This window comes from Pan troglodytes, chromosome 9 (genome assembly GCF_028858775.2).
Source record: "Pan troglodytes isolate AG18354 chromosome 9, NHGRI_mPanTro3-v2.0_pri, whole genome shotgun sequence".
Taxonomy (NCBI): Eukaryota; Metazoa; Chordata; class Mammalia; order Primates; family Hominidae; genus Pan; species Pan troglodytes.
This window is the reverse complement of record NC_072407.2, coordinates 88,957,759-88,983,596: the sequence shown is the minus strand read 5'-3', so window position 1 is coordinate 88,983,596 and position 25,838 is coordinate 88,957,759. Positions and strand designations below refer to the sequence as shown.

The window sequence follows — 25,838 nt, the reverse complement described above, 5'->3', positions numbered from 1 at the left end:
AAATAAACTAATGGGATGGCATCAAACTAAGAATATCTGCACAGCAAAGGAAATAATCAACAAAATGAAAAGGTAAGTTATATAATGGGATAAAAATATTTGTAAATGATATATCTGATAAGGGGTTAATATCCAAAATACACAAGAAACTCAAACAACTCAATAGCAAGAAAACAACCCAATTTTAAAAATGGGCAACAGACCTAAATGGACATTTCTCAAAAGACATACAAATGGCCAACAAGTATATGAAAAGGTGCTCAACATGACTAATCATCAGACAAATGCAAATCAAAACCACAATGAGATATTACCTCACATCTGTTAGAATGGCTATCATCAAAAAGACAAAATATAACAAGTGTTGGTAAGGATGTGGAGAAAAGGGAACCCTTGTCCACTGTTGGTGGGAATGTAAACTGGTATAGCTATTATGCAAAATAATAACAAAAGAAAGGAAATCAGTATATCCTCAAAAAATTAAAAATAGAACTATAATATGCTACAACAATCCCATATCTGGGTATATATCCAAAGGAAAAGGAATCAGTATCTCTGATATCTCTACACCCTTCTTCACTGCAGCACTATTCACAGTAGCCAATGTACGGAATCAAACTACCAGCAGTGACGAAAGGATAAAGAAAATTTCACACACACATACACACACACACACACACACACACACACACACACACACAGGAATATTATTCAGTCTTATAAAAAAAGAAAATTCTATCATTTGTGACAACATATATGAATCTGGAGGACATTATGCTAAGTGAAATAAGCCAGACACCAAAGGACAAATACTGCATAATCTCACCTATACGTAGCATCTAAAAAACTCAAACTCATAGAAACAGAGAGTAGAGTGGTGGTTGCCAGGGACTGAGGGATTGGGGAGATGGAAGGATGCTGGTCAAAGGGTACAAAGTTTCAGTTATGCAGAATGAATAAGTTTTGGAGATCTAACGTATAGCATGATGATTATAGTTAATAAAAATGTATTGCACACTTGAAATTTGCTAAGAGATTTGATCTTCAATGTTCTCACCACAGACTTACACAAAAGGTAACTATGTAAGGTGTGATGGAAATGTACATTAGGTTTATTGTGGTAATCACTTCACGGTATATACATGTATCAAAACATCATATGTACACCATAAATATATACAATTTTTATTTGTCAAAAACACCTCAATAAAGCTGGAGGTAAAAGAAATCTAACAGTATTTTCCAAGCCCAGTGGTAAGGACCTTCATATAGTTATCTCTGTAATTTTCACGAAGACCCTTTGATGATAAAGAAATTTTGTTTTTGCTTTTGTTTTTCCTGGAGAAGGTTACTATGGTGGGGAATTCCTCTAAGAAGGAAACATAATTTCTTCATTTCCTTGCTGGAAATTATTATCAATTGGTCAACATCCTTTCCTGGGGGCTCATTATATCCCTTGTGTTCTAAGTGCTAAGGCTTCAGTGTAATGTATTAATAGTAAGTACTGAACTGGGAAGTCAGAAGGCCTGGGGTCTAGCCATACTCTGCATCTAGCTAGCAATAGCAACACAAACAGTCAATTAACATTTCCCTTTCTCTTGCTGTCTCCATTTATCTTCAAGATGGGGCAATGAGGCAGACCTTTTGGTCTCTAAGTTATCTTCCACTTCTGACATTCTCTGAGCCACACAGCCTCTACCACTCTGGTCTCATGTGGATGCTATAATTCAGACCTCATTAGCTTGTCCCTCAAGGAAGGCTTAAACAGCATCACAGGGGCAGAAATGAGAAAGTCATTCAACACAATGCCTTCCTGAACACAAATGTTTTGAAAAGGAAGAAGGAGAAAGGGGATGGCAGAGGGAGAGGAGTGATTGGTCACTCTGAAGGACAGGCAGGCAGGGAATGTTTATTCATTCTTAGTGAGCAAATGACAATGTGAGGCAGTAATATAGAGAACAGGAAAGGGCTGGATTATACAGCGCAATCTATGACCTAGGTCCTGGTATATGCAGTCTGAAGTCTCAGGTCTGATTGACAGGTTTGCTGCTATTTACCCCATAACCTGGTTTCCACAGAAATCCTAGTTTCTAGAGAAGGTAGGTGAAGGAAAGACAGAGTTAGATATGGTAGGAAGGGTCCTGGTAACAGGGTAAGGGACCTCTAGTTTTAACCCTGTATTAGATGAGTCATTTCCATTCACTGGTTCTCAACTGCTTTATCTGTTAAGTGGTGTTCAGCAGCAGATGATCTGGAAGATTCCTTCTAGGTCTCTGATAGTCTAATGGATACTATCAACTGCTACTGTTTCTTTACATTGGTGTGAAAATTGTTTTTTTTTTTTTGAGAGAGTCTCACTCTGTTGCCCAGGCTGGAGTGCAGTGGTGTGATCTTGGCTCACTACAATCTCCACTTCCCAGATTCAAGCAATTCTCCTGCCTCAATCTACTGAGTAGCTAGAATTACAGGTGCATGCCACCACACCCAGGTAATTTTTGTATTTTTTAGTAAAGAGGGGGTTTTGCCATGTTGGCCAGGCTGGTCTTTAACTCCTGAAGGGCTACTGAAGGAAAACCAGATAAAAATGTAGGCATGTGGAAATTTTCAGGATGTAATAAATGAGTGATTCTTAACGTCTACCCTATTTTGGGGAGGGATTTCAGTTACCTTAGCAATGCATACTATAAAAACTCAATCAATAGTTGTTAATTGATTAAACTTACTATAATGACTAGGCAAGGAACTAGCTGATTATCAAATTTCCTTGCAATGATAATATCCTCTAATAAATTTTACAGAGAAAACCTATGGAGGCAATGAAGCTGTCTAAGGTAGCATGCATAATGATTAAAAGCACAGGCTGTAGAGTCAGACAGACCTGTGTTGGATATCAACTCGGCCATTTACTGCGGGACCTCAGGCAAGTTTCTTAATCTATCAGATACTCTGTTTCCTCATCTGCAAAATGGGGAGACTAACAGTAGGTACTGTATAGATCTATTCATTTAAGAAATATTGCATGAACCAGGGAGGCAGAGCTTGCAGTGGGCCGAGAACGCGCCACTGTACTCCAGCCTGGGCGACAGAACGAGCCTCCGTTTCAAAAAAAAAAAAAAGAAAGAAAGAAAGAAATATTCACTGAGGTGGGGGTTGCTTCCAAGACGGCAGGTTAGGAAGAGCTCCAGTCTACAGCTCCCAACAAGATCGACGCAAAAGACAGGTGATTTCTGCATTTCCAACGGAGGTACCTGGTTCATCACATTGGGACTGGTTGGACAGTGGGTGTGGCCCACCGAGGGTGAGCCGAAGTAGGGTGGGGCGTCACCTCACCCAGGAAGCGCAAGGGATCAGGGGATTTCCCTTTCCTAACCAAGGGAAGCCATGAGTGACTGTACCTGGAGGAATGGTACACTCCTGCCCAAATACTATGCTTTTCCCATGGTCTTCGCAACTGGCAAACCAGGAGATTCCCTCCTGTGCCTGGCTTGGTGGGTCCCATGCCCACAAGTCTTGCTCGCTGCTAGCGCTGCCATCTGAGATCGACCTGGGATGCTGGAGCTTGGTGGGGGGAGGGGCGTCCGCCATGGATGAGACTTGAGTAGGCGGTTCTATGCTCACAGTGTAAACAAAGCAGCAGGGAAGCTTGAATTGGGCAGAGCCCTGCAGCTCAGCAAGGCCTACTGCCTCTCTAGATTCCACCTCTGGAGGCAGGGCATATCTGAACAAATGGCAGCAGATAGCTTCTAGAGACTTAAACGTCCCTGCCTGACAGCTCTGAAGAGAGCAGTGGTTCTCCCAGCACAGTATTCGAGCTCCAATAATGGAAAGACTGCCTCCCTCAAGTGGGTCCCTGACCCCCGTGTACTCTGACAGGGAGATACCTCACAGTAGGGGCTGACAGACACCTCGTACAGGTGGGTGCCCCTCTGGGATGAAGTTTCCAGAGGAAGGAACATGTTGGCAGCAATGTTTGCTGTTCTGCAGCCTCCTCTGGTGATATCCAGGCAAACAGGGTCTGGAGTGGACCTCCAACAAACTCCAACAGACCTGAAGCTGAGAGCCCTGTCTGTTAGAAGGAAAACTAACAAACAGAAAGGAATAGCATCAACATCAACCAAAAGGACATCCACACCAAAACCCCATCCATAGGTCACCAACATCAAAGACCAAAGGTAGATAAAACCACAAAGATGGGGAGAAAACAGAGCAGAAAGGCTAAAAATTCCAAAAACCAAAACGCCTCTTCTACTCCAAAGGAACATAACTCCTTGCCAGCAAGGGAACAAAACTGGACAGAGAATGAGTTTGACAAGTTGACAGAAGTAGGCTTCAGAAGGTCGGCAATAACAAACTTCTCTGAGCTAAAGGAGCATGTTCTAACCCATCGCAAGGAAGCTAAAAACCTTGAAAAAAGGTTAGACGAATGGCTAATTCGAATATCCAGTGAAGAGAAGAGCTTAAATGACCTGATGGAGCTGAAAACCACAGTATGAGAACTTCGTGAAGCATACACAAGCTTCAATAGCTGATTCGATCAAGCGGAAGAAAGGATATCAGTGATTGAAGATCAAATTAATGAAATAAAGCGAGAAGGCAAGATTAGAGAAAAAAGAGTGAAAAGAAATGAACAAAGCCTCCAAGAAATATGGGACTATATGAAAAGACCAAATCTATATTTGACTGCTGTACCTGAAAGTGACGAGAAGAATGGAATCAAGTTTGAAAACACTCTGCAGGATACAACCTAGCAAGACAGGCCAATATTCAAATTCAAGAAATACAGAGAACACCACAAAGATACTCCTCAAGAAGAGCAACCCCAAGACACATAATTGTCAGATTCACCAAGATTGAAATGAAGGAAAAAATGTTAAGGAGAGCCAGAGAGAAAGGTCAGGTTACCCATAAAGGGAAGCCCATCAGACTAACAGCGGATCTCTCAGCAGAAACTCTACAAGCCAGAAGAGAGTGGGGGCCAATATTCAACATTCTTAAAGAAAAGAATTTTCAACCCAGAATTTCATATCCAGCCAAACTAAGCTTCGTAAGTGAAGAAGAAATAAAATCCTTTACAGACAAGCAAATGCTGAGAGATTTTGTCACCACCAGGCCTGCCTCACAAGAGATCCTGAAGGAAGCACTAAACATGGAAAGGAACAACTGGTACCAGGCACTGCAAAAAGATGCCAAATGGTAAAGACCATTGACACTATAAAGAAACTGCATCAATTAATGGGCAAAATAACCAGCTAGCATCATAATGACAGGATCAAATTCACACATAACAATATTAACCTTAAATGTAAATGGGCTAAATGCCCCAATTAAAAGACACAGAGTGGCAAATTGGATAAGGAGTCAAGACCCATCGATGTGCTGTATTCAGGGTACCCATCTCATGGGCAAAGACACACATTGGCTCAAAATAAATGGACGGAGGAAGATCTACCAAGCAAATGGAAAGCAAAAAAATGAAGGGGTTGCAATCCCGGTCTCTGATAAAACAGACTTTAAACCAACAAAGATCAAAAGAAAAAAAGAAGGCCATTACATAATAGTAAAGGGATCTCTTAAACAAGAAGAGCTAACTATCCTAAATATATATGGACCCAATATAGGAGCTCCCAGATTCATAAGGCAAGTTCTTAGAGACCTACAAAGAGACTTAGACTCCCACACAATAATAATGGGAGACTTTAACAACCCACTGTCAACATCAGACAGATCAACGAGACAGAAAATTAACAAGGATATTCAGAACTTGAACTCAGCTCTGGACCAAGTGGACCTAATAGACATCTACAGAACTCTTCACCCCAAATCAACAGAATATACATTCTTCTCAGCACCACATCACACTTATTCCAAAATTGACTATATAATTGGAAGTAAAACACTCCTCAGCGAATGTAAAAGAACAGAAATCACAACAAACTGTCTCTCAGACCACAGTGCAATCAAATTAGAACTCAGGATTAAGAAACTCACTCAAAACCACACAACTACATGGAAACTGAACAACCTGCTCCTGAATAACTACTGGGTAAATAACGAAATGAAGGCAGAAATAAAGATGTTCTTTGAAACCAATGATAACAAAGACACAACGTACCAGAATCTCTGGGTCACATTTAAAGCAGTGTGTAGAGGGAAATTTATAGCACTAAATGCCCACAAGAGAAAGAAGGAAAGATCTAAAATCGACACCCTAACATCACAATTTAAAGAACAAGAGAAGCAAGAGCAAACAAATTCAAAAGCTAGCAGAAGGCAAGAAATAACTAGGATCAGAGCAGAACTGCAGGAGATAGAGACACAAAAAACCCTTCAAAAAATCAATGAATCCAGGAGCTGGTTTTTTGAAAAGATCAACAAAATAGACTACTAGCTAGACTAACAAAGAAGAAAAGAGAGCAGAATCAAATAGACGCAATAAAAAATGATAAAGGGGATATCACCACTGATCCCACAGAAATACAAACTACCACTAGAGAATACTATCAACACCTCTATGCAAATAAACTAGAAAATCTAGAAGAAATGGATAAATTCCTGGACACGTACACCCTCCCAAGACTAAACCAGGAAGAAGTTGAATCTCTGAATAGACCAGTAACAGGTTCTGAAATTGAGGCAATAATTAATAGCCTACCAACCAAAAAAAGTCCAGGAACAGACAGATTCACAGCTGAATTCTACCAGAGGTATAAAGAGGAGCTAGTACCATTCCTTCTGAAACTATTCCAATCAATAGAAAAAGACGGAATCCTCCCTAACTCATTTTATGAGGCCAGCATCATCCTGATACCAAAGCCTGGCAGAGACACAACAAAAAAAGAAAATTTTAGACCGATATCCCTGATGAACATCATTGTGAAAATCCTCAATAAAATACTGGCAAAACGAATCCAGCAGCACATCAAAAAGCTTATCCACCACGATCAAGTGGGCTTCATCCCTGGGATGCAAGGCTGGTTCAACATATGCAAATCAATAAATGTAATCCATCACATAAACAGAACCAGTGACAAAAACCACATGATTATCTCAATAGATGCAGAAAAGGCCTTCAACAAAATTCAACAGCCTTTCATGCTAAAAACCCTCAATAAACTAGGTGTTGATGGAATGTATCTCAAAATAATAAGAGCTATTTATGACAAACCCACAGCCAATATCATACTGAATGGGCAAAAACTAGAAGCATTCCCTTTGAAAACCGGCACAAGACAAGGATGCCCTCTCTCATCACTCCTGTTCAACATGGTATTGGACTTCTGGCCAGGGCAATCAGGCAAGAGAAAGAAATACAGGATATTCAATTAGGAAAACAGGAAGTCAAATTGTCTCTGTTTGCAGATGACATGATTGTATATTTAGAAAACCCCACTGTCACAGCCCAAAATCTCCTTAAGCTGACAAGCAACTTCAGCAAAGTCTCAGGATACAAAATCAATATGCAAAAATCACAAGCATTCCTATACACCAAGAACACACAAACAGCCACATCATGAGTGAACTCTCATTCACAATTACTACGAAGAGAATAAAATACCTAGGAATCCAACCTACACGGCATATGAAGGACCTCTTCAAGGAGAACTACTAAAACCACTGCTCAACGAAATAAAAAAGGACACAAACAAATGGAAGAATATTCCATGCTCATGGATAGGAAGAATCAATATTGTGAAAATGGCCATACTGCCCAAGGTAATTTGTAGATTCAATGCCATCCCCATCAAGCTACCACTGACATTCTTCACAGAATTGGAAAAAACTACTTTAAATTTCATATGGAACCAAAAAAGAACCCACATAACCAAGACAATCCTAAGCAAAAAGAACAAAGCTGGAGGCATCATGCTACCTCACTTCAAACTATACTACAAGGCTACAGTAACCAACACAGCATGGTACTGGTACCAAAACAGACATACAGACAAATGGAACAGAACAGAGCCCTCAGAAATGGCACCACACATCTACATCCATCTGGTCTTTGACAAACCTGACAAAAAAAAGCAATGAGGAAAGCATTCCCTATTTAATAAATGGTGCTGGGAAACCTGGCTAGCCATGTGTAGAAAGGTGAAACTGGATCCCTTCCTTACACAGTATACAAAAATTAACTCAAGATGGATTAAAGACTTAAATGTTAAGACCTAAAACCATAAAATCCCTAGAAGAAAACCTAGGCAATACCATTTAGGATATAGGCATGGGCAAAGACTTCATGACTAAAACACCAAAAGCAATGGCAACAAAAGCCAAAATACACAATGGGATCTAATTAAACTACAGAGCTTTTGCACAGCAAAAGAAACTATCATCAGAGTGAACAGGCAACCTACAGAATGGGAGAAAATTTTCACAATCTATCCATCTGACAAAGGGCTAATATCCAGAATCTACAAAGAACTTAAACAAATTTACAAGAAAAAACAACCCCATCAAAAAGTGGGCAAAGGATATGAACAGACACTTCTCAAAAGAAGACATTTATGCAGTCAACAGACATATGAAAAAATGCTCATCATCAGCGGTCATCAGAGAAATGCAAATCAAAACCACAATTAGACACCATCTCACACCAGTTAGAATGGGGATCATTAAAAAGTCAGGAAACAACAGATGCTGGAGACAATGTGGAAAAATAGGAACACTTTTACACTGTTGGTGGGAGTGTAAATTAGTTCAACCATTGTGGAAGACAGTGTGGCGATTCCTCAAGGATCTAGAACTAGAAATACCATTTGACCGAGCAATCCCATTACTGGATATATACCCAAAGGACTATAAATCATTCTACCATAAAGATACCTGCACATGTATGTTTACTGCAGCACTACTCCTTTAAAAAAAGGAAAGCTAGGTGTGAAGTTTGGGAAATCAGGGGCAAAGTGGAACCCACAGGGACAAACTAGATCCCATGTCTGTCTTTAACCACCTCTAAGCTTGATAATGCAGGTGACCTGCAGAAGCTGGAGTCCTTAGCAACACAACTACTTAAGCACCTGGCCCAGGACTCTGAGAAAATAAAGGAGATCATCAGGAGGTGGAGGAACTGCAGGCCCGGGTGTTATCCCATGCCAACAGGTGAGCCAGCAGATCAGTAACAATGCACATGAGCCACCATGGTGCCTGGTACCCAGCACTGACTTTCAGAGCATAAAAATGCTGCTTCACATCTACCTCCCCAATCTTGCGTTAATTTTTCTTGTAGCTTACCCTAATCTGGAACCATGTAGGAAGGAGATTCTGGGAAAGTTCGTTTCAGCTTAGCTAGATTAACATAATACGAAACTAGTAGAGTCTACTCCTTGTCAGCCTGGGATGCATACGCACGTCTTTTAACCACACTTAACTTCCAAATAAAGAGCAAAATAATGCTTTCCCTTCACAATACACAATTGTCCCTCATGCAACTAAAAATATGCTATCCCTCTCCCAGAGAGAGACTATAAAGTCCCTTTATTCATCTTTGGGTGATAATCATTCTTTTCCTAGCTGAGTCACTCTCTCCTTTGATATCTTGTTATTTAATTGTGTCCTGGTTATTTGTTGCTAAACAACAAACCAACCTAAACCTATAGGAATAAAACAATGACCATCATGGATTTTATGTGTTAGGAATTTGAAAAGGCACAGCAAGGATGTTGGGATGACTCCAACAGTAGAGGTTAGGAATGGGGGAGCCAGAGAATCCACTTTCAAGATGGCTTCTTTCCTCACATTTTGGGCCCCTGGCTTGGGATGGCTGAAGGACAGGCTCATCTGGGACTAATGAAGAACCTGCATGTAGCCTCTCCTTGCAGTCTTAGAGTAGCTGAACTATTTACAAGGCCGCTCAGAGCTCCAAAGTGAGTTTTCCGGCAAACAAAGTAGAAATTGCATGACCTTTCATGATGTAGCTTTGGAAGTCACGCAGTAGCACTTACAGCATACTCGGTCGGTTGAAGAAGTTACAAACCCTCCCTGATTCAAGGGGAGAGAACATAAATTCCGTCCTTCAACAGGAGAAGCATCAAAGAATTTGAGGCCATGTTTTAAAACCACCATCTGGGACTTTATCTCATCTAGTTCATGCTTATACACAATATGTGGTAGCTAGTTCACCCTTTGGTCATTATTTAGCATCATTTTCATTCATATTCATTTCTCATCTCCATTAATTAATCAGAGTGCTGTCTATGAGAATATTATTAAAAAGTGCCTTCCTTTCCATGCTTCCCAAAATCTCTTTGAAAATTACCCATCCTTCAAAGCTAAGCTTACATTCTAATTTTTGTACAAACTTACCAATCACACGTAATCCCTTGACTTAAAATGCCTTGGCTTCAGACCCCGGCTTTTACCAACTGTCTCATGGCATATATGTTCCTAATGGCTTCATTTGACAATAATGAGATGAGTGGTCGACTAACTATAGTAGTAAACAGTGATCTAAAAAATGTCTTAGGCTCCATCCTGGCTAACACGGTGAAACCCCGTCTCTACTAAAAATATAACAAAGTAGCCAGGCATGGTGGTGGGCGCCCGTAGTCCCAGCTACTTGGGAGGCTGAGGCAGGAGAATGGCGTGAACCTGGGAGGCGGAGGTTGAAGTGAGCCAAGATTGCGCCACTGCACTCCAGCCTGGGTGACAGAGCGAGACTCCGTCTCACAGGAAAAAAAAACAAAACAAAACAGTCTTAGGCCGATTCATGAAATAGAGAAACACATTAACACATTTGCTTCTGAATTGAAAAACAATTTCTGTCAAGGTTATTTTTTTAGGCCAGACACGGTGGCTCGTGCCTACAATCCCAGCACTTGGGAAGTCAAGGTGGGTGGATTATTTTGAGCTCAAGGGTTTAAGACCAGCCTGGGCAATATGGCAAAACCTGTCTCTACAAAAAAATATAAAAATTAGCACAGCATGTTGGCTCGCACCTGTGGTCCCAGCTACTCAGAAGGCTGAGGCTGGAGGCTCCCTTGAGCCCTGAAAGCAGAGGTTGTGAGCCACGATCATACCACTGCACTCCAGCCTGGGCGACAGAGTGAGACCCTATCTCAAAGAAAAAAAAAAGACATTTGTCTACTGTAAAAGATTTAAGAATAGACACAGTCAAACAAAAAGGAAGATAAATAATTGGCAAAACATCTGACTTGAGAAGAAAGCTGAAAGTGTGAACCATGCCTGACTTGGAGGAGCGGTTTATAATCTTGACTTAACCATCATTCTGGAACCACTTAGGTAGTGTTTTGGCGGCTGCCTATACCCGGCTCATAATGCAGGCTTTCTTTTTCTGAATAATCAGATCACTTATAGGCAGAACCATTCATTTATGTATTAAACAAATAACTACTGAGTGCCTTCTATGGCTCAGGTAATATTGTTCTATGTTGTTTAAGAGCACAGTAGTGAAAAAGACACAGCCTCTGACTTCAGAGGAGAGTGAAAGAGACAAAAGCAAAACAGCCCAATAACTTTATAATACAGAACCTTATGTAAAACAACAAGGGGAGACTGGAAATAAGAAAGCTCAACAAAATGCACTTAACCATAAAAAACTTGTTTTGCCCTTGGTCTCATGTCTTAATCTCCCCCAATGTGACTGTAAGCTCCTTGAAGGCAGAAACCACCTTTAACATGTCTGCATACTCCCTAGTACCCAGCTCAGTGACATGTCCACAATAACCCATCACTAAATATTTGTTAACAGCTTGACTGATCAATTTCACTGAAACGAAATGAGGCTATGGAGGTAAAAGTGTGTTTGCATTATTTTTTGCCTTCCATGGAGGTTTTTGGTTGTTCATCTTTGCGTTAACTCATCACCACCAATAAATATGGATGTCTGATGTACCATTTAATGCTTGCTAAATTTATGGGTAGGAAAAATTTTGAGCTTCTATTCCTTGACATGCAAGAGCTCTGTGGTGACAATTCTTCTCTGCTAGCTAGTGGTGCAATGGACTAAGAAGGGAATTTGGCTCTGCCACTTCATAGGTGTTAATCTCTTGGGAACTTTGATTCCTCAGCTCGAAGTAAGATCAGTGTTCCCTTCCACCTTACTCAGTAGGCACACTTTTGTTTTATAACTAGTTTGGGTGCAGGGGGAGATGTAACACCCTATTTATAAACGGATGGAATGTGGCATGGCATCTTCTTCCTTTGCTTCTGTTGTTCCACAGTAAATTCCCAATACTTATGGGGTTTTAGTCCCAGTGAATTATTTCCCTCAAAAACCAGGCAGGATAATAATGAACCACTTTCTTGCACTTTCCATCAAGACAGCTCTTTGTGAGTTCTAAATGTTCTATCTAGATTCAAAGAAGCTGGTTTCTTCATGAGTGGTTGGAATAAGACTTTTCTTGGAAGCTACTGAATATGGATTAGTTGGATTGTTTCATAGGAAATAAAAAGCTGGCTCTAGGGTAACTATTTCAGCACTTAATTGGGTTAGCAAAGAGCCGCAAATGAGAGATTTTCCCGTAGGAGGGAAAGGATGTTTATAGCTTCCACCCCCTTAGGTGATGCATTTTAACCTAAACATTACTCTTCCAATGCAGCCTTTAATTTAGTAAGCATTACAAGAATCTATTAGAGCAGAAAACGTCAGGTTGAAAAATTAACACATCACCGGAGTTAATAAGAACCCAGCCTCTTATTAGATACAAATGGAGAGCCCTCCAACTGCCCAACAGACTGTTGAAGTCATGTTTGTTGCAGCTCCAAAGTAGTTGAATCTTTACTGCTCAGAGCCTGGACCAAGGAAACTGCCCAGGCACTCAAGCCAGAGTTAGCAGGGGCCCATGGCCTGCACTTTATTCAGGTGTCCCTATCTTTTCCTCTCAGAAATGCTGTGCATGTCACAGGGTGGATATCCCTCTGCCTGGGACTCCCTGGGGAAGTGTTTTCTGTAACAAAGACAAACATGCCATGCCTGTCACCAGGGGCAGATTGTGGACTGTGTAAACCACTCCAGGAGAGGGAGGCTGAGGGGCTCCAGGCCATTCAGATTTAGCTCTAAGTTATGGTCTTTGTTGTCTTTCCACATTCAGACTGAAATGTGATTCCCCTAGCTTTCTTTTTTGGAAAATACCGGTGATGAGTTCCACGACTAGAAAGAAAAGCTGTTGACAGAAAAAGCTTCTGATAGGGAAGGGGCTTCTTCATGTGTTCTCAAAGGAGACAATTGCTTCAAGCAAGCTGAGGCAGGATGCCAGGTCTAGGAATAAGAGGTCCAGATCACAAAATGGTCATCTTTAACTATGGATTAGGCTGGGCGTGAAGCAGTTTCCTCTGCAAGAGCAGTACCATGCACACAGAGTTTAGGGCCAGGCAGACATGCATGAGTTCTTCTCTACGACTTACTGTGTAATCTTGGGCAAACTGCTTGGCCTCTCAGAGCATCAGTTTCTGCAAGTTGTGAGAAATAAATAAAATTAAGAATGTAAGGCATGTAACACAGTGTCTGAAAGTAAGAGTTCTATATGAGTGGTTTGTTATTGATTTGAAAACAGTATTCCTTCACCCAGAACAAATGATGTTCCTTGTGTGCCAGGCCCTGTATGAGGGACAGGTCCTCCTCCTTGACCTCAGGGAGTTCACTGTTTAATAAACCATGTAAGCATATCTTCAGCACAAAGCACACCCCACCACCACCACTCTTCCCTAGAAGAAGGGCCAATTGCATACTAACTACACTTTGTTGAGTAGCTACAAGTCTTGCAGGTCATCCCCCTTTGAGTAGCCCTCCAGACTCAGCCACTTCTACCTTCAATTCACCCACAATTCTCTATCTGTGCACTTAGCAAACTAAGTTATTGTTGTTTGTTAATCCTTTGTCTCCTCCTGTGAGATCCTAAAGGATGAGGATTATCTATTCATTTGATCTATTCATCTGATTATGTATTCATCTCTGTAACCCAAATGATTAGTAGATCATTTGATCTCTACATCTGATCGTTTATTCATCTCTGTAGGCCAAGGGTTTCATGCATTACTCAGCACAGGCACACAGAGATTCAGTCCTATTGCTGAGTACATTGATTTCCAGCTGGGAATTTTTTCTGGGAAAATAGCCCTGCCTTCCATCTTTGAAGAGCCTCTTCTGGGCCCTGGTTTGGTTGGTCTTGTCATTTTCTATTACTTTGGTTCTAGCCTCAGTTTCCTAATCTCTATAAGGAGCTAACGGAACCTCCTTCACTGGGAGTTTATGATGATGACTGGAGACAATGCAGCTTCTCCGTGTCCAACACAGTTCTAGGCACAGAGCCAAATACCAAAAAAAAGTTGATTCCATTTTTGCCCTCAGTCAAGTCTCGTTGCCAATATAAGAAGACTAAAAATACAAGACAGAATATGAGTGTCACATGAGTGGCACAGACATTCTTCCAACTTGCATCTAGCCTCTGCCATATGCCACAGAATTGGCTGAAATGGGAGGATAAAAACATGCATAAAACAGTGCCAAGAAAACAGTGGCAAGTGTTGGACAAAAAGATCTCAGGAAGAGGGTGAAAAGCCTTTTACCCAGATCCTCAGTCCGGGGCTGCTGGAGCTGTCTTTAGCACCAGGCTGGAAAGCAGGATCCCATAATTGATCTCCCCTAGCTGTTTTGGAAACACATACACACACACACACACACACACACACACACACCAATCACCAAGTTCTTCAGCATTTATTATGTGTCAGACACTGCTAAATGATTTACAGGTATTATCTCACTGAACTCTTAGAACAACTGTGTGAGGTGGATATGAACTTCCCCACTTTACAGCCGGCCACTTTGAGGCTCAGAGAGGCACCATAGCTTCAACACAGTCAAGCAACAAGTAAACGGTGGAGGAATCCACCTGCTGGGAGTTTACCGGCCGACTGGAAAGCAGAGAGAGGGTGGACCAGCACAAAGCCGCGGGAGGCTGGTAATGAGACAGGAAAGTTGGGTTCAAACCTGGGTCACAGGATCCCCAGATCCCTAGGAACCGAAGCAGAAGCAAAGAAAAAAAGGGGTGCAGCCTGGTGGGGAGGGGGTGCCCGGGAGGCCGGGAGAGAGGAGTCACGGTGGTTGTGCGCCTTCCTCGTCCCCAGTGCACAGGTCAAGCCTCTCCCCTCCCGCCCTCTCACCCTCCCAACCTTATTTAGAAACCGTGTCCCCGAGACAGGAAGGGCGGCGGGCCGAGAAGCACGGAGAGTCCCGGTCTCATTTCCTTTCGAATCCCCCTGTGGAATTTCATTTCATACGGTGAGGAAATCAGAACGCGAGACCGTCGGCGGGTCTGCAGCTCCGCAGCTCTGGGGCGCCTCCCCGCTGGCGGCTGGAGGTGGGCGGCTCCCTTCGCAGGTCGGGCGAGTCTGGGGGCGGGGAGAGGCCGGGCCCCGATCGCCGCTAGTCCGGAGTGAAAATAGCTGTGGACTCGCGCAGTACCAGGCACCATGCTAAGCCTTCTACACTTTATCTCTAATCCTCCCAAGTGACTTTACAGAGGAGACTGACGCCGAGGGGTTGAGCAATTTGCTCAAGGTCACACAGCCGGGACTGAAAGCCACAATCGGTGTAAATCCAAATCCCCAATTCTTTGTGTACGTTTCTCTGCCTGACGGGGAGGTGGCCACCGGCCTAGGTTACAGCTGAAAGGAGACAGGAAGGAAAGGGGGCAGATGGAACAGGGCGCACTTCTCACCTGCAGGAGAAGGGGGCAGGACGGCGCGGCTGGAGCCACTGGGCTGCGTCCCTGCTTGGCCCCTGCGCGCCTAGATCCGGGTGGGAGGAAAGCAAGAGCCGGGAGGCGGGCGGGGCGGGGCGCTAGGGGAGGGAGGGAGGGAGGGGCGGCCGGAGGAGGGGGCCGGAGGGCGGGGACCTGACCCCTCCAGCGGGAGAGCGGCCCCGCCCCGCCGCCTCTCCCCTAGCTGCCCACCGCGCCCGGCCATTGGAGAGGCCCGCTGTCCGTCCCGCCCCGCCGCCGCGCCGCGAGCCTCCAGCGCCGCGCAGGGCTCCGGCGGTGAGAGCTGCGCAGCGCTGGCTGCTGGCTGGCCTCGCGGAGACGCCGAACGGACGCGGCCGGCGCCGGCTTGTGGGCTCGCCGCCTGCAGCCATGACCCTCGCAGCCTGTCCCTCGGCCTCGGCCCGGGACGTCTAAAATCCCACACAGTCGCGCGCAGCTGCTGGAGAGCCGGCCGCTGCCCCCTCGTCGCCGCATCACACTCCTGTCCCGGGAGCTGGGAGCAGCGCGGGCAGCCGGCGCCCCCGTGCAAACTGGGGGTGTCTGCCAGAGCAGCCCCAGCCGCTGCCGCTGCTACCCCCGATGCTGGCCATGGCCTGGCGGGGCGCAGGGCCGAGCGTCCCGGGGGCGCCCGGGGGCGTCGGTCTCAGTCTGGGGTTGCTCCTGCAGTTGCTGCTGGTCCTGGGGCCGGCGCGGGGCTTCGGGGACGAGGAGGAGCGGCGCTGCGACCCCATCCGCATCTCCATGTGCCAGAACCTCGGCTACAACGTGACCAAGATGCCCAACCTGGTTGGGCACGAGCTGCAGACGGACGCCGAGCTGCAGCTGACAACTTTCACACCGCTCATCCAGTACGGCTGCTCCAGCCAGCTGCAGGTGGGCGCCCCCACCCCCACCCCCACCCCCACCCCTGGCGGGACCCCTTGGGGAGGGACGCTCCAAACTAACTTTGCAGAGCTCATGCCAAGTTGATCGTCCTAGCCCGAAGGAGACAGCTCTCCTGGAAAAGTGATTTCCATCCCCACCCCCACTTTCTCAGGGACTGGAAGCCAAAACGTTGTGTAAGTCATCTGGCCTGGGAAAGAACCCACTCTTACACCCCGCCCTTCCGTTTTTCTCCCTTGCCCACCCATGTCTGGCCCAGACCCCTAACCCCAGTGGAGCTGAGGGTTATCTCTGCCAAGGATTCTGGCCGCCACTGCTCGGTGGGCGAGTGGGAGGGAGCCAGCTGCAGCTAAGACTTGGAGGGAGAGATAAGGAGACCATCCTTCACCGAACTTCCTTCTCCCCACTATTTTTGGGGTGTTATTAAATGAAACACTACTGCACCTTTTTCTGCTGAATAGCCCCTTCTCACGATGTCCCGCAGGGTTTTAGAGGTCATGCATGAAGGAGTGGTTGGGTTGGCTTGAGTTCTTTCTTATCCTCAGAGTTGAAGGCACGTTTAATGCTTGGAGGGTGAGAAGAAGCTGCAGGAAGGTGGTTGGTATATTGGAAGAAATTTTTTTGCAGTCATTAAAAAATGTAAAGCATATCTAATGATAGAGAAAATGTTTATTCCACAGTAATAAGAATTTGCATATACAGGGCGATTATAATCCTGCAAAATAAAAAATTCATTGGGATAATAAAAGACTGAAAGGAAAATTTTTAAAGTGTTAACATTGGTTATGTTTGGGTTGGTGAGGCTGGGTGATTTTTAGAAATTTAGAAAAGAGAGAAGTTGTGGGAAAAAGTAGACGTTAGTTGTCCAGGCTTCAGAAATCTGGTTTCTGGCCGGGCGCAGTGGCTCCCGCCTGTAATCCCAGCACTTTAGGAGGCCGAGGCGGGTGGCTCACGAGGTCAGGAGTTTGAGACCAGCCTGACCAACATGGTGAAATCCTGTCTCTACTAAAAGTACAAAAATTAGCCGGGCGTGGTGGCGTGCGCCTGTAATCCCAGCTACTCAGGAGGCTGAGGCAGGAGAATCGCTTGAACCCAGGAGGCGGAGGTTGCAGTGAGCGGGGATTGCACCATTGCACTCTAGCCTGGGCGACAGGAGCGAAACTCCATATCAACAGAAAAGAAAAGAAATCTGTGGTTCTGGCTGTAACCTCTGAGAGATAATAAACAGACATACAGCTTACTTACTAGGTGCATGTTTTTACGTAGGTCATTTTAAAACTTGGTTTGTGGTTTTGGAAAGATGGTGGGGATTAGACCTGTTGCTGCTAAAATATCCCTTTGGAAGTTCCAGAACTTTAGAACTAGGTTATAAAAGCTTAAGAAATGATCCTCCAGCTCTCAGTTTGGAAACAGCACATATCCTGACATCAGTGGCAATTTGTTGGAGAAACAGCTTTTGCAGGGATATATATTTTTAATTACATGTATCCTGGGGAAAGCGGCCAAGCTGTTTTGAAGGACAAGACTGGATCCCTTTACATGCTGGAAAATAGTTACTTGTAACTCTAGACTTCATAGACAACATCTGTAAGGAGCCAAGCAGACTGTTTATCAATGCTGGAGGAATTGAGGACAGCAACTGGACTCTCCCCTGCTGGTACTGCAGTTTCAGCGACTTAACATTTACATTTTCCTATTGTGCTTCATTATTATTCATTGAGGAAACCTGGCCAAACAAATCCCTAGTGACCAGAGACCTCAATCTGCATCCCATCCTTGAGTCTAACAGTGTCTCATTTGGGCCATTTTTTGTTTCAGTATGGGACTAGTTTAAACAAATTTTTAAGGGATAAATTAGGGAGAAGAGAATACTAACAGGATCTACATTTTTTTAACTTTTATTTTTAAAATGATAAACGGGGATAAAAATAAACCACCTAAATGAGTCATATTAGTTTCTTTAGCTTTTTCAAATAGTTTCTAAAATGGAAGGAGATTGAAAGCCAGTTTTTTAAGATTTATTTCAAGTGTTGTGCAAAGAGGGCTTATGCAATTCTTCAGACCCTATTTATTTTATTTATTTATTTATGTACATTCTTCTGGAAAGGATTACTAAAGCCAAACTAAGAAAAGTGTGTAAGTGATGGATTATCAGGCGCCCTTGTTTGAGGTCAGAGTAAACAGACAAACTCCCGATAGGTTGGTTTAAAAGTAGATACCTACATTGCCTGGAAGCATTCAGCTCAGCTTTGTGGGAGCATTTGGTCAAACTTCCAAGTCATTGTTTTTTTGTGTGTGTTCATTTTGTTACTTTTCCAGTTCTTCCTTTGTTCTGTTTATGTGCCAATGTGCACAGAGAAGATCAACATCCCCATTGGCCCATGTGGCGGCATGTGTCTTTCAGTCAAGAGACGCTGTGAACCCGTCCTGAAGGAATTTGGATTTGCGTGGCCAGAGAGTCTGAACTGCAGCAAATTCCCACCACAGAACGACCACAACCACATGTGCATGGAAGGGCCAGGTGATGAAGAGGTGCCCTTACCTCACAAAACCCCCATCCAGCCTGGGGAAGAGTGTCACTCTGTGGGAACCAATTCTGATCAGTACATCTGGGTGAAAAGGAGCCTGAACTGTGTGCTCAAGTGTGGCTATGATGCTGGCTTATACAGCCGCTCAGCCAAGGAGTTCACTGATATCTGGATGGCTGTGTGGGCCAGCCTGTGTTTCATCTCCACTGCCTTCACAGTACTGACCTTCCTGATCGATTCTTCTAGGTTTTCCTACCCTGAGCGCCCCATCATATTTCTCAGTATGTGCTATAATATTTATAGCATTGCTTATATTGTCAGGCTGACTGTAGGCCGGGAAAGGATATCCTGTGATTTTGAAGAGGCAGCAGAACCTGTTCTCATCCAAGAAGGACTTAAGAACACAGGATGTGCAATAATTTTCTTGCTGATGTACTTTTTTGGAATGGCCAGCTCCATTTGGTGGGTTATTCTGACACTCACTTGGTTTTTGGCAGCAGGACTCAAATGGGGTCATGAAGCCATTGAAATGCACAGCTCTTATTTCCACATTGCAGCCTGGGCCATCCCCGCAGTGAAAACCATTGTCATCTTGATTATGAGACTGGTGGATGCAGATGAACTGACTGGCCTGTGCTATGTTGGAAACCAAAATCTCGATGCCCTCACCGGGTTCGTGGTGGCTCCCCTCTTTACTTATTTGGTCATTGGAACTTTGTTCATTGCAGCAGGTTTGGTGGCCTTGTTCAAAATTCGGTCAAATCTTCAAAAGGATGGGACAAAGACAGACAAGTTAGAAAGACTGATGGTCAAGATTGGGGTGTTCTCAGTACTGTACACAGTTCCTGCAACGTGTGTGATTGCCTGTTATTTTTATGAAATCTCCAACTGGGCACTTTTTCGGTATTCTGCAGATGATTCCAACATGGCTGTTGAAATGTTGAAAATTTTTATGTCTTTGTTGGTGGGCATCACTTCAGGCATGTGGATTTGGTCTGCCAAAACTCTTCACACGTGGCAGAAGTGTTCCAACAGATTGGTGAATTCTGGAAAGGTAAAGAGAGAGAAGAGAGGAAATGGTTGGGTGAAGCCTGGAAAAGGCAGTGAGACTGTGGTATAAGGCTAGTCAGCCTCCATGCTTTCTTCATTTTGAAGGGGGGAATGCCAGCATTTTGGAGGAAATTCTACTAAAAGTTTTATGCAGTGAATCTCAGTTTGAACAAACTAGCAACAATTAAGTGACCCCCGTCAACCCACTGCCTCCCACCCCGACCCCAGCATCAAAAAACCAATGATTTTGCTGCAGACTTTGGAATGATCCAAAATGGAAAAGCCAGTTAGAGGCTTTCAAAGCTGTGAAAAATCAAAACGTTGATCACTTTAGCAGGTTGCAGCTTGGAGCGTGGAGGTCCTGCCTAGATTCCAGGAAGTCCAGGGCGATACTGTTTTCCCCTGCAGGGTGGGATTTGAGCTGTGAGTTGGTAACTAGCAGGGAGAAATATTAACTTTTTTAACCCTTTACCATTTTAAGTACTAACTGGGTCTTTCAGATAGCAAAGCAATCTATAAACACTGGAAACGCTGGGTTCAGAGAAGTGTTACAAGAGTTTTATAGTTTGGCTGATCTAACATAAACATCTTCTGTGGTGCGCTGTCTGCTGTTTAGAACTTTGTGGACTGCACTCCCAAGAAGTGGTGTTAGAATCTTTCAGTGCCTTTGTCATAAAACAGTTATTTGAACAAACAAAAGTACTGTACTCACACACATAAGGTATCCAGTGGATTTTTCTTCTCTGTCTTCCTCTCTTAAATTTCAACATCTCTCTTCTTGGCTGCTGCTGTTTTCTTCATTTTATGTTAATGACTCAAAAAAGGTATTTTTATAGAATTTTTGTACTGCAGCATGCTTAAAGAGGGGAAAAGGAAGGGTGATTCACTTTCTGACAATCACTTAATTCAGAGGAAAATGAGATTTACTAAGTTGACTTACCTGACGGACCCCAGAGACCTATTGCATTGAGCAATGGGGACTTAATATATTTTACTTGTGTGATTGCATCTATGCAGACGCCAGTCTGGAAGAGCTGAAATGTTAAGTTTCTTGGCAACTTTGCATTCGCACAGATTAGCTGTGTAATTTTTGTGTGTCAATTACAATTAAAAGCACATTCTTGGACCATGACATAGTATACTCAACTGACTTTAAAACTATGGTCAACTTCAACTTGCATTCTCAGAATGATAGTGCCTTTAAAAATTTTTTTATTTTTTAAAGCATAAGAATGTTATCAGAATCTGGTCTACTTAGGACAATGGAGACTTTTTCAGTTTTATAAAGGGAACTGAGGACAGCTAATCCAATTACTTGGTGCACAATTGTTTCCTAGTAATTGGCAAAGGCTCCTTGTAAGATTTCATTGGAGGCAGTGTGGCCTGGAGTATTTATATGGTGCTTAATGAATCTCCAGAATGCCAGCCAGAAGCCTGATTGGTTAGTAGGGAATAAAGTGTAGACCATATGAAATGAACTGCAAACTCTAATAGCCCAGGTCTTAATTGCCTTTAGCAGAGGTATCCAAAGCTTTTAAAATTTATGCATACGTTCTTCACAAGGGGGTACCCCCAGCAGCCTCTCGAAAATTGCACTTCTCTTAAAACTGTAACTGGCCTTTCTCTTACCTTGCCTTAGGCCTTCTAATCATGAGATCTTGGGGACAAATTGCTGACTATGTCACAGGTTGCTCTCCTTGTAACTCATACCTGTCTGCTTCAGCAACTGCTTTGCAATGACTCATTTATTTATTAATTCATGCCTTAAAAAAAATAGGAAGGGAAGCTTTTTTTTTTCTTTTTTTTTTTTTTCAATCACAGTTTGTGGAAAAACATTTCCAGGGACTCAAAATTCCAAATAGGTGGTCAAATTCTGGAAGTAAGCATTTCCCCTTTTTTAAAAATTTGGTTTGAGCCTTATGCCCATAGTTTGACATTTCCCTTTCTTCTTTCCTTTTTGTTTTTGTGTGGTTCTTGAGCTCTCTGACATCAAGATGCATGTAAAGTCCATTGTATGTTTTGGAAGGCAAAGTCCCTGCTGCTGTGCCCAGTCTGAGTACCTTGGCTAGACTCTAGGTCAGGCTCCAGGAGCATGAGAATTGATCCCCAGAAGAACCATTTTAACTCCATCTGATACTCCATTGCCTATGAAATGTAAAATGTGAACTCCCTGTGCTGCTTGTAGACAGTTCCCATAACTGTCCACGGCCCTGGAGCACGCACCCAGGGGCAGAGCCTGCCCTTACTCACGCTCTGCTCTGGTGTCTTGGGAGTTGTGCAGGGACTCTGGCCCAGGCAGGGGAAGGAAGACCAGGCGGTAGGGGACTGGTCTTGCTGTTAGAGTATAGAGGTTTGTAATGCAGTTTTCTTCATAATGTGTCAGTGAGTGTGTGACCAAGGCAGCATCTAGCAGAAAGCCAGGCATGGAGTAGGTGATCGATACTTGTCAATGACTAAATAATAACAATAAAAGAGCACTTGGGTGAATCTGGGCACCTGATTTCTGAGTTTTGAGTTCTGGAGCTAGTGTTTTGACAATGCTTTGGGTTTTGACATGCCTTTTCCACAAATCTCTTGCCTTTTCAGGGCAAAGTGTATTTGATCAGAAGTGGCCATTTGGATTAGTAGCCTTAGCAATGCTACAGGGTTATAGGCCTCTCCTTTCACATTCCAGACAATGGAGAGTGTTTATGGTTTCAGGAAAAGAACTTTGTGGCTGAGGGGTCAGTTACCAGTGACCTTCAATCAACTCCATCACTTCTTAAATCGGTATTTGTTTAAAAAATCAGTTATTTTATTTATTGAGTGCCGACTGTAGTAAAGCACTGAAATAGATAATCTCTGTTCTTCTAACTGATCTAGGATGGGGACGCACCCAGGTCTGCTGAACTTTACTGTTCCTCTGGGAAAGGAGCAGGGACCTCTGGAATTCCCATCTGTTTCACTGTCTCCATTCCATAAATCTCTTCCTGTGTGAGCCACCACACCCAGCCTGGGTCTCTCTACTTTTAACACATCTCTCATCCCTTTCCCAGGATTCCTTCCAAGTCAGTTACAGGTGGTTTTAACAGAAAGCATCAGCTCTGCTTCATGACAGTCTCTGGAGAAATCCCTTAGGAAGACTATGAGAGTAGGCCACAAGGACATGGGCCCACACATCTGCTTTGGCTTTGCCGGCAATTCAGGGCTTGGGGTATTCCATGTGACTTGTATAGGTATATTTGAGGACAGCATCTTGCTAGAGAAAAGGTGAGGGTTGTTTTTCTTTCTCTGAAACCTACAGTAAATGGGTATGATTGTAGCTTCCTCAGAAATCCCTTGGCCTCCAGAGATTAAACATGGTGCAATGGCACCTCTGTCCAACCTCCTTTCTGGTAGATTCCTTTCTCCTGCTTCATATAGGCCAAACCTCAGGGCAAGGGAACATGGGGGTAGAGTGGTGCTGGCCAGAACCATCTGCTTGAGCTACTTGGTTGATTCATATCCTCTTTCCTTTATGGAGACCCATTTCCTGATCTCTGAGACTGTTGCTGAACTGGCAACTTACTTGGGCCTGAAACTGGAGAAGGGGTGACATTTTTTTAATTTCAGAGATGCTTTCTGATTTTCCTCTCCCAGGTCACTGTCTCACCTGCACTCCCCAAACTCAGGTTCCGGGAAGCTTGTGTGTCTAGATACTGAATTGAGATTCTGTTCAGCACCTTTTAGCTCTATACTCTCTGGCTCCCCTCATCCTCATGGTCACTGAATTAAATGCTTATTGTATTGAGAACCAAGCTGGGACCTGAGGACACAAAGATGAGCTCAACAGTCTCAGCCTTAGAGGAATAGACTCAGGGATTTCACCAGGTCGGTGCAGTATTTGATTTCTGGTGAGGTGACCACAGCTGCAGTTAGGGAAGGGAGCCACTGAGCACAGACTTTGGAAGGAACCTTTTTTTTGTTGTTTGTTTGTTTGTTTGTTTGAGACAGGGTCTTGCTCTGTCGCCCAGGCTGGGGCGCAATGGCACGATCTTGGCTCACTGCAACCTCTGCCTCCTGGGTTCAAGCGATTCTCCTGCCACAGCCTCCTGAGGAGCTGGGACTACAGGTGCGTGCCACCACGCCCAGCTACTTCTGTATTTTTAGTAGAGACGGGGTTTCACTGTGTTGGCCAGGCTGGTCTCGAACTCCTGACCTCATGATCTGCCCGCCTCAGCCTCCCAAAGTGCTGGGATTACAGGTGTGAGCCACCACACCTGGCCTGGAAGGAACCTCTTAAAATCAGTTTACGTCTTGTATTTTGTTCTGTGATGGAGGACACTGGAGAGAGTTGCTATTCCAGTCAATCATGTCGAGTCACTGGACTCTGAAAATCCTATTGGTTCCTTTATTTTATTTGAGTTTAGAGTTCCCTTCTGGGTTTGTATTATGTCTGGCAAATGACCTGGGTTATCACTTTTCCTCCAGGGTTAGATCATAGATCTTGGAAACTCCTTAGAGAGCATTTTGCTCCTACCAAGGATCAGATACTAGAGCCCCACATAATAGATTTCATTTCACTCTAGCCTACATAGAGCTTTCTGTTGCTGTCTCTTGCCATGCACTTCTGCTGTGATTACACACTTGACAGTACCAGGAGACAAATGACTTACAGATCCCCCGACATGCCTCTTCCCCTTGGCAAGCTCAGTTGCCCTGATAGTAGCATGTTTCTGTTTCTGATGTACCTTTTTTCTCTTCTTCTTTGCATCAGCCAATTCCCAGAATTTCCCCAGGCAATTTGTAGAGGACCTTTTTGGGGTCCTATATGAGCCATGTCCTCAAAGCTTTTAAACCTCCTTGCTCTCCTACAATATTCAGTACATGACCACTGTCATCCTAGAAGGCTTCTGAAAAGAGGGGCAAGAGCCACTCTGCGCCACAAAGGTTGGGTCCATCTTCTCTCCGAGGTTGTGAGAGTTTTCAAATTGTACTAATAGGCTGGGGCCCTGACTTGGCTGTGGGCTTTGGGAGGGGTAAGCTGCTTTCTAGATCTCTCCCAGTGAGGCATGGAGGTGTTTCTGAATTTTGTCTACCTCACAGGGATGTTGTGAGGCTTGAAAAGGTCAAAAAATGATGGCCCCTTGAGCTCTTTGTAAGAAAGGTAGATTAAATATCGGGTGTAATCTGAAAAAAAGATAAAATGTGACTTCCCCTGCTCTGTGCAGCAGTCGGGCTGGATGCTCTGTGGCCTTTCTTGGGTCCTCATGCCACCCCACAGCTCCAGGAACCTTGAAGCCAATCTGGGGGACTTTCAGATGTTTGACAAAGAGGTACCAGGCAAACTTCCTGCTACACATGCCCTGAATGAATTGCTAAATTTCAAAGGAAATGGACCCTGCTTTTAAGGATGTACAAAAGTATGTCTGCATCGATGTCTGTACTGTAAATTTCTAATTTATCACTGTACAAAGAAAACCCCTTGCTATTTAATTTTGTATTAAAGGAAAATAAAGTTTTGTTTGTTAGGTTGTGTGTGACTTGGCATATTTCTGAAAGTATATGACAGCCACTAGGAAGCATATACACCCAGCAGTGAGAAATAGAGGATTCAGTTTGCAGGGCAGATTGGGAACTGCTTTCTGAGGGCCTCTTTCTTTTTTGCTGGGGCTCTTTTTCCCCTGTGGGATTTCTCCTG

At 43.9% G+C, this 25,838-nt stretch overlaps 2 protein-coding genes across 6 annotated transcripts in view; one reads left to right on the top strand and one right to left on the bottom strand.

Moving 5' to 3' along the window:
• TMEM135 (transmembrane protein 135) overlaps positions 1-15,805 on the bottom strand; it is a 352,995-nt gene extending 337,190 nt beyond the window's left edge. Inside the window, exons 1-2 of one of the 2 annotated variants that reach the window (XM_016921748.3) lie at positions 15,678-15,805; positions 13,363-13,407 (exon numbers count right to left, since the gene is read on the bottom strand). The gene's annotated coding sequence lies outside the window, so the exon portion shown is untranslated. Of the gene's footprint in view, positions 1-13,362; positions 13,408-15,129; positions 15,218-15,677 lie in introns of those variants that run through there. The other variant, XM_016921749.4, reaches the window with a different exon arrangement.
• FZD4 (frizzled class receptor 4) overlaps positions 15,162-25,838 on the top strand; it is a 46,313-nt gene continuing 35,636 nt past the window's right edge. The window contains exons 1-3 of one of the 4 annotated variants that reach the window (XM_024347378.3): positions 15,162-15,238; positions 16,386-16,592; positions 18,921-25,668. In XM_024347378.3, coding sequence (XP_024203146.1) covers positions 16,461-16,592; positions 18,921-20,249 — 1,461 coding nt within the window. In that variant the 5' untranslated portion in view covers positions 15,162-15,238; positions 16,386-16,460 and the 3' untranslated portion in view covers positions 20,250-25,668. Of the gene's footprint in view, positions 15,239-15,478; positions 15,577-15,976; positions 16,593-18,920; positions 25,669-25,838 lie in introns of those variants that run through there. The other 3 variants (XM_024347377.3, XM_001175326.7, XM_009423926.4) reach the window with 3 other exon arrangements.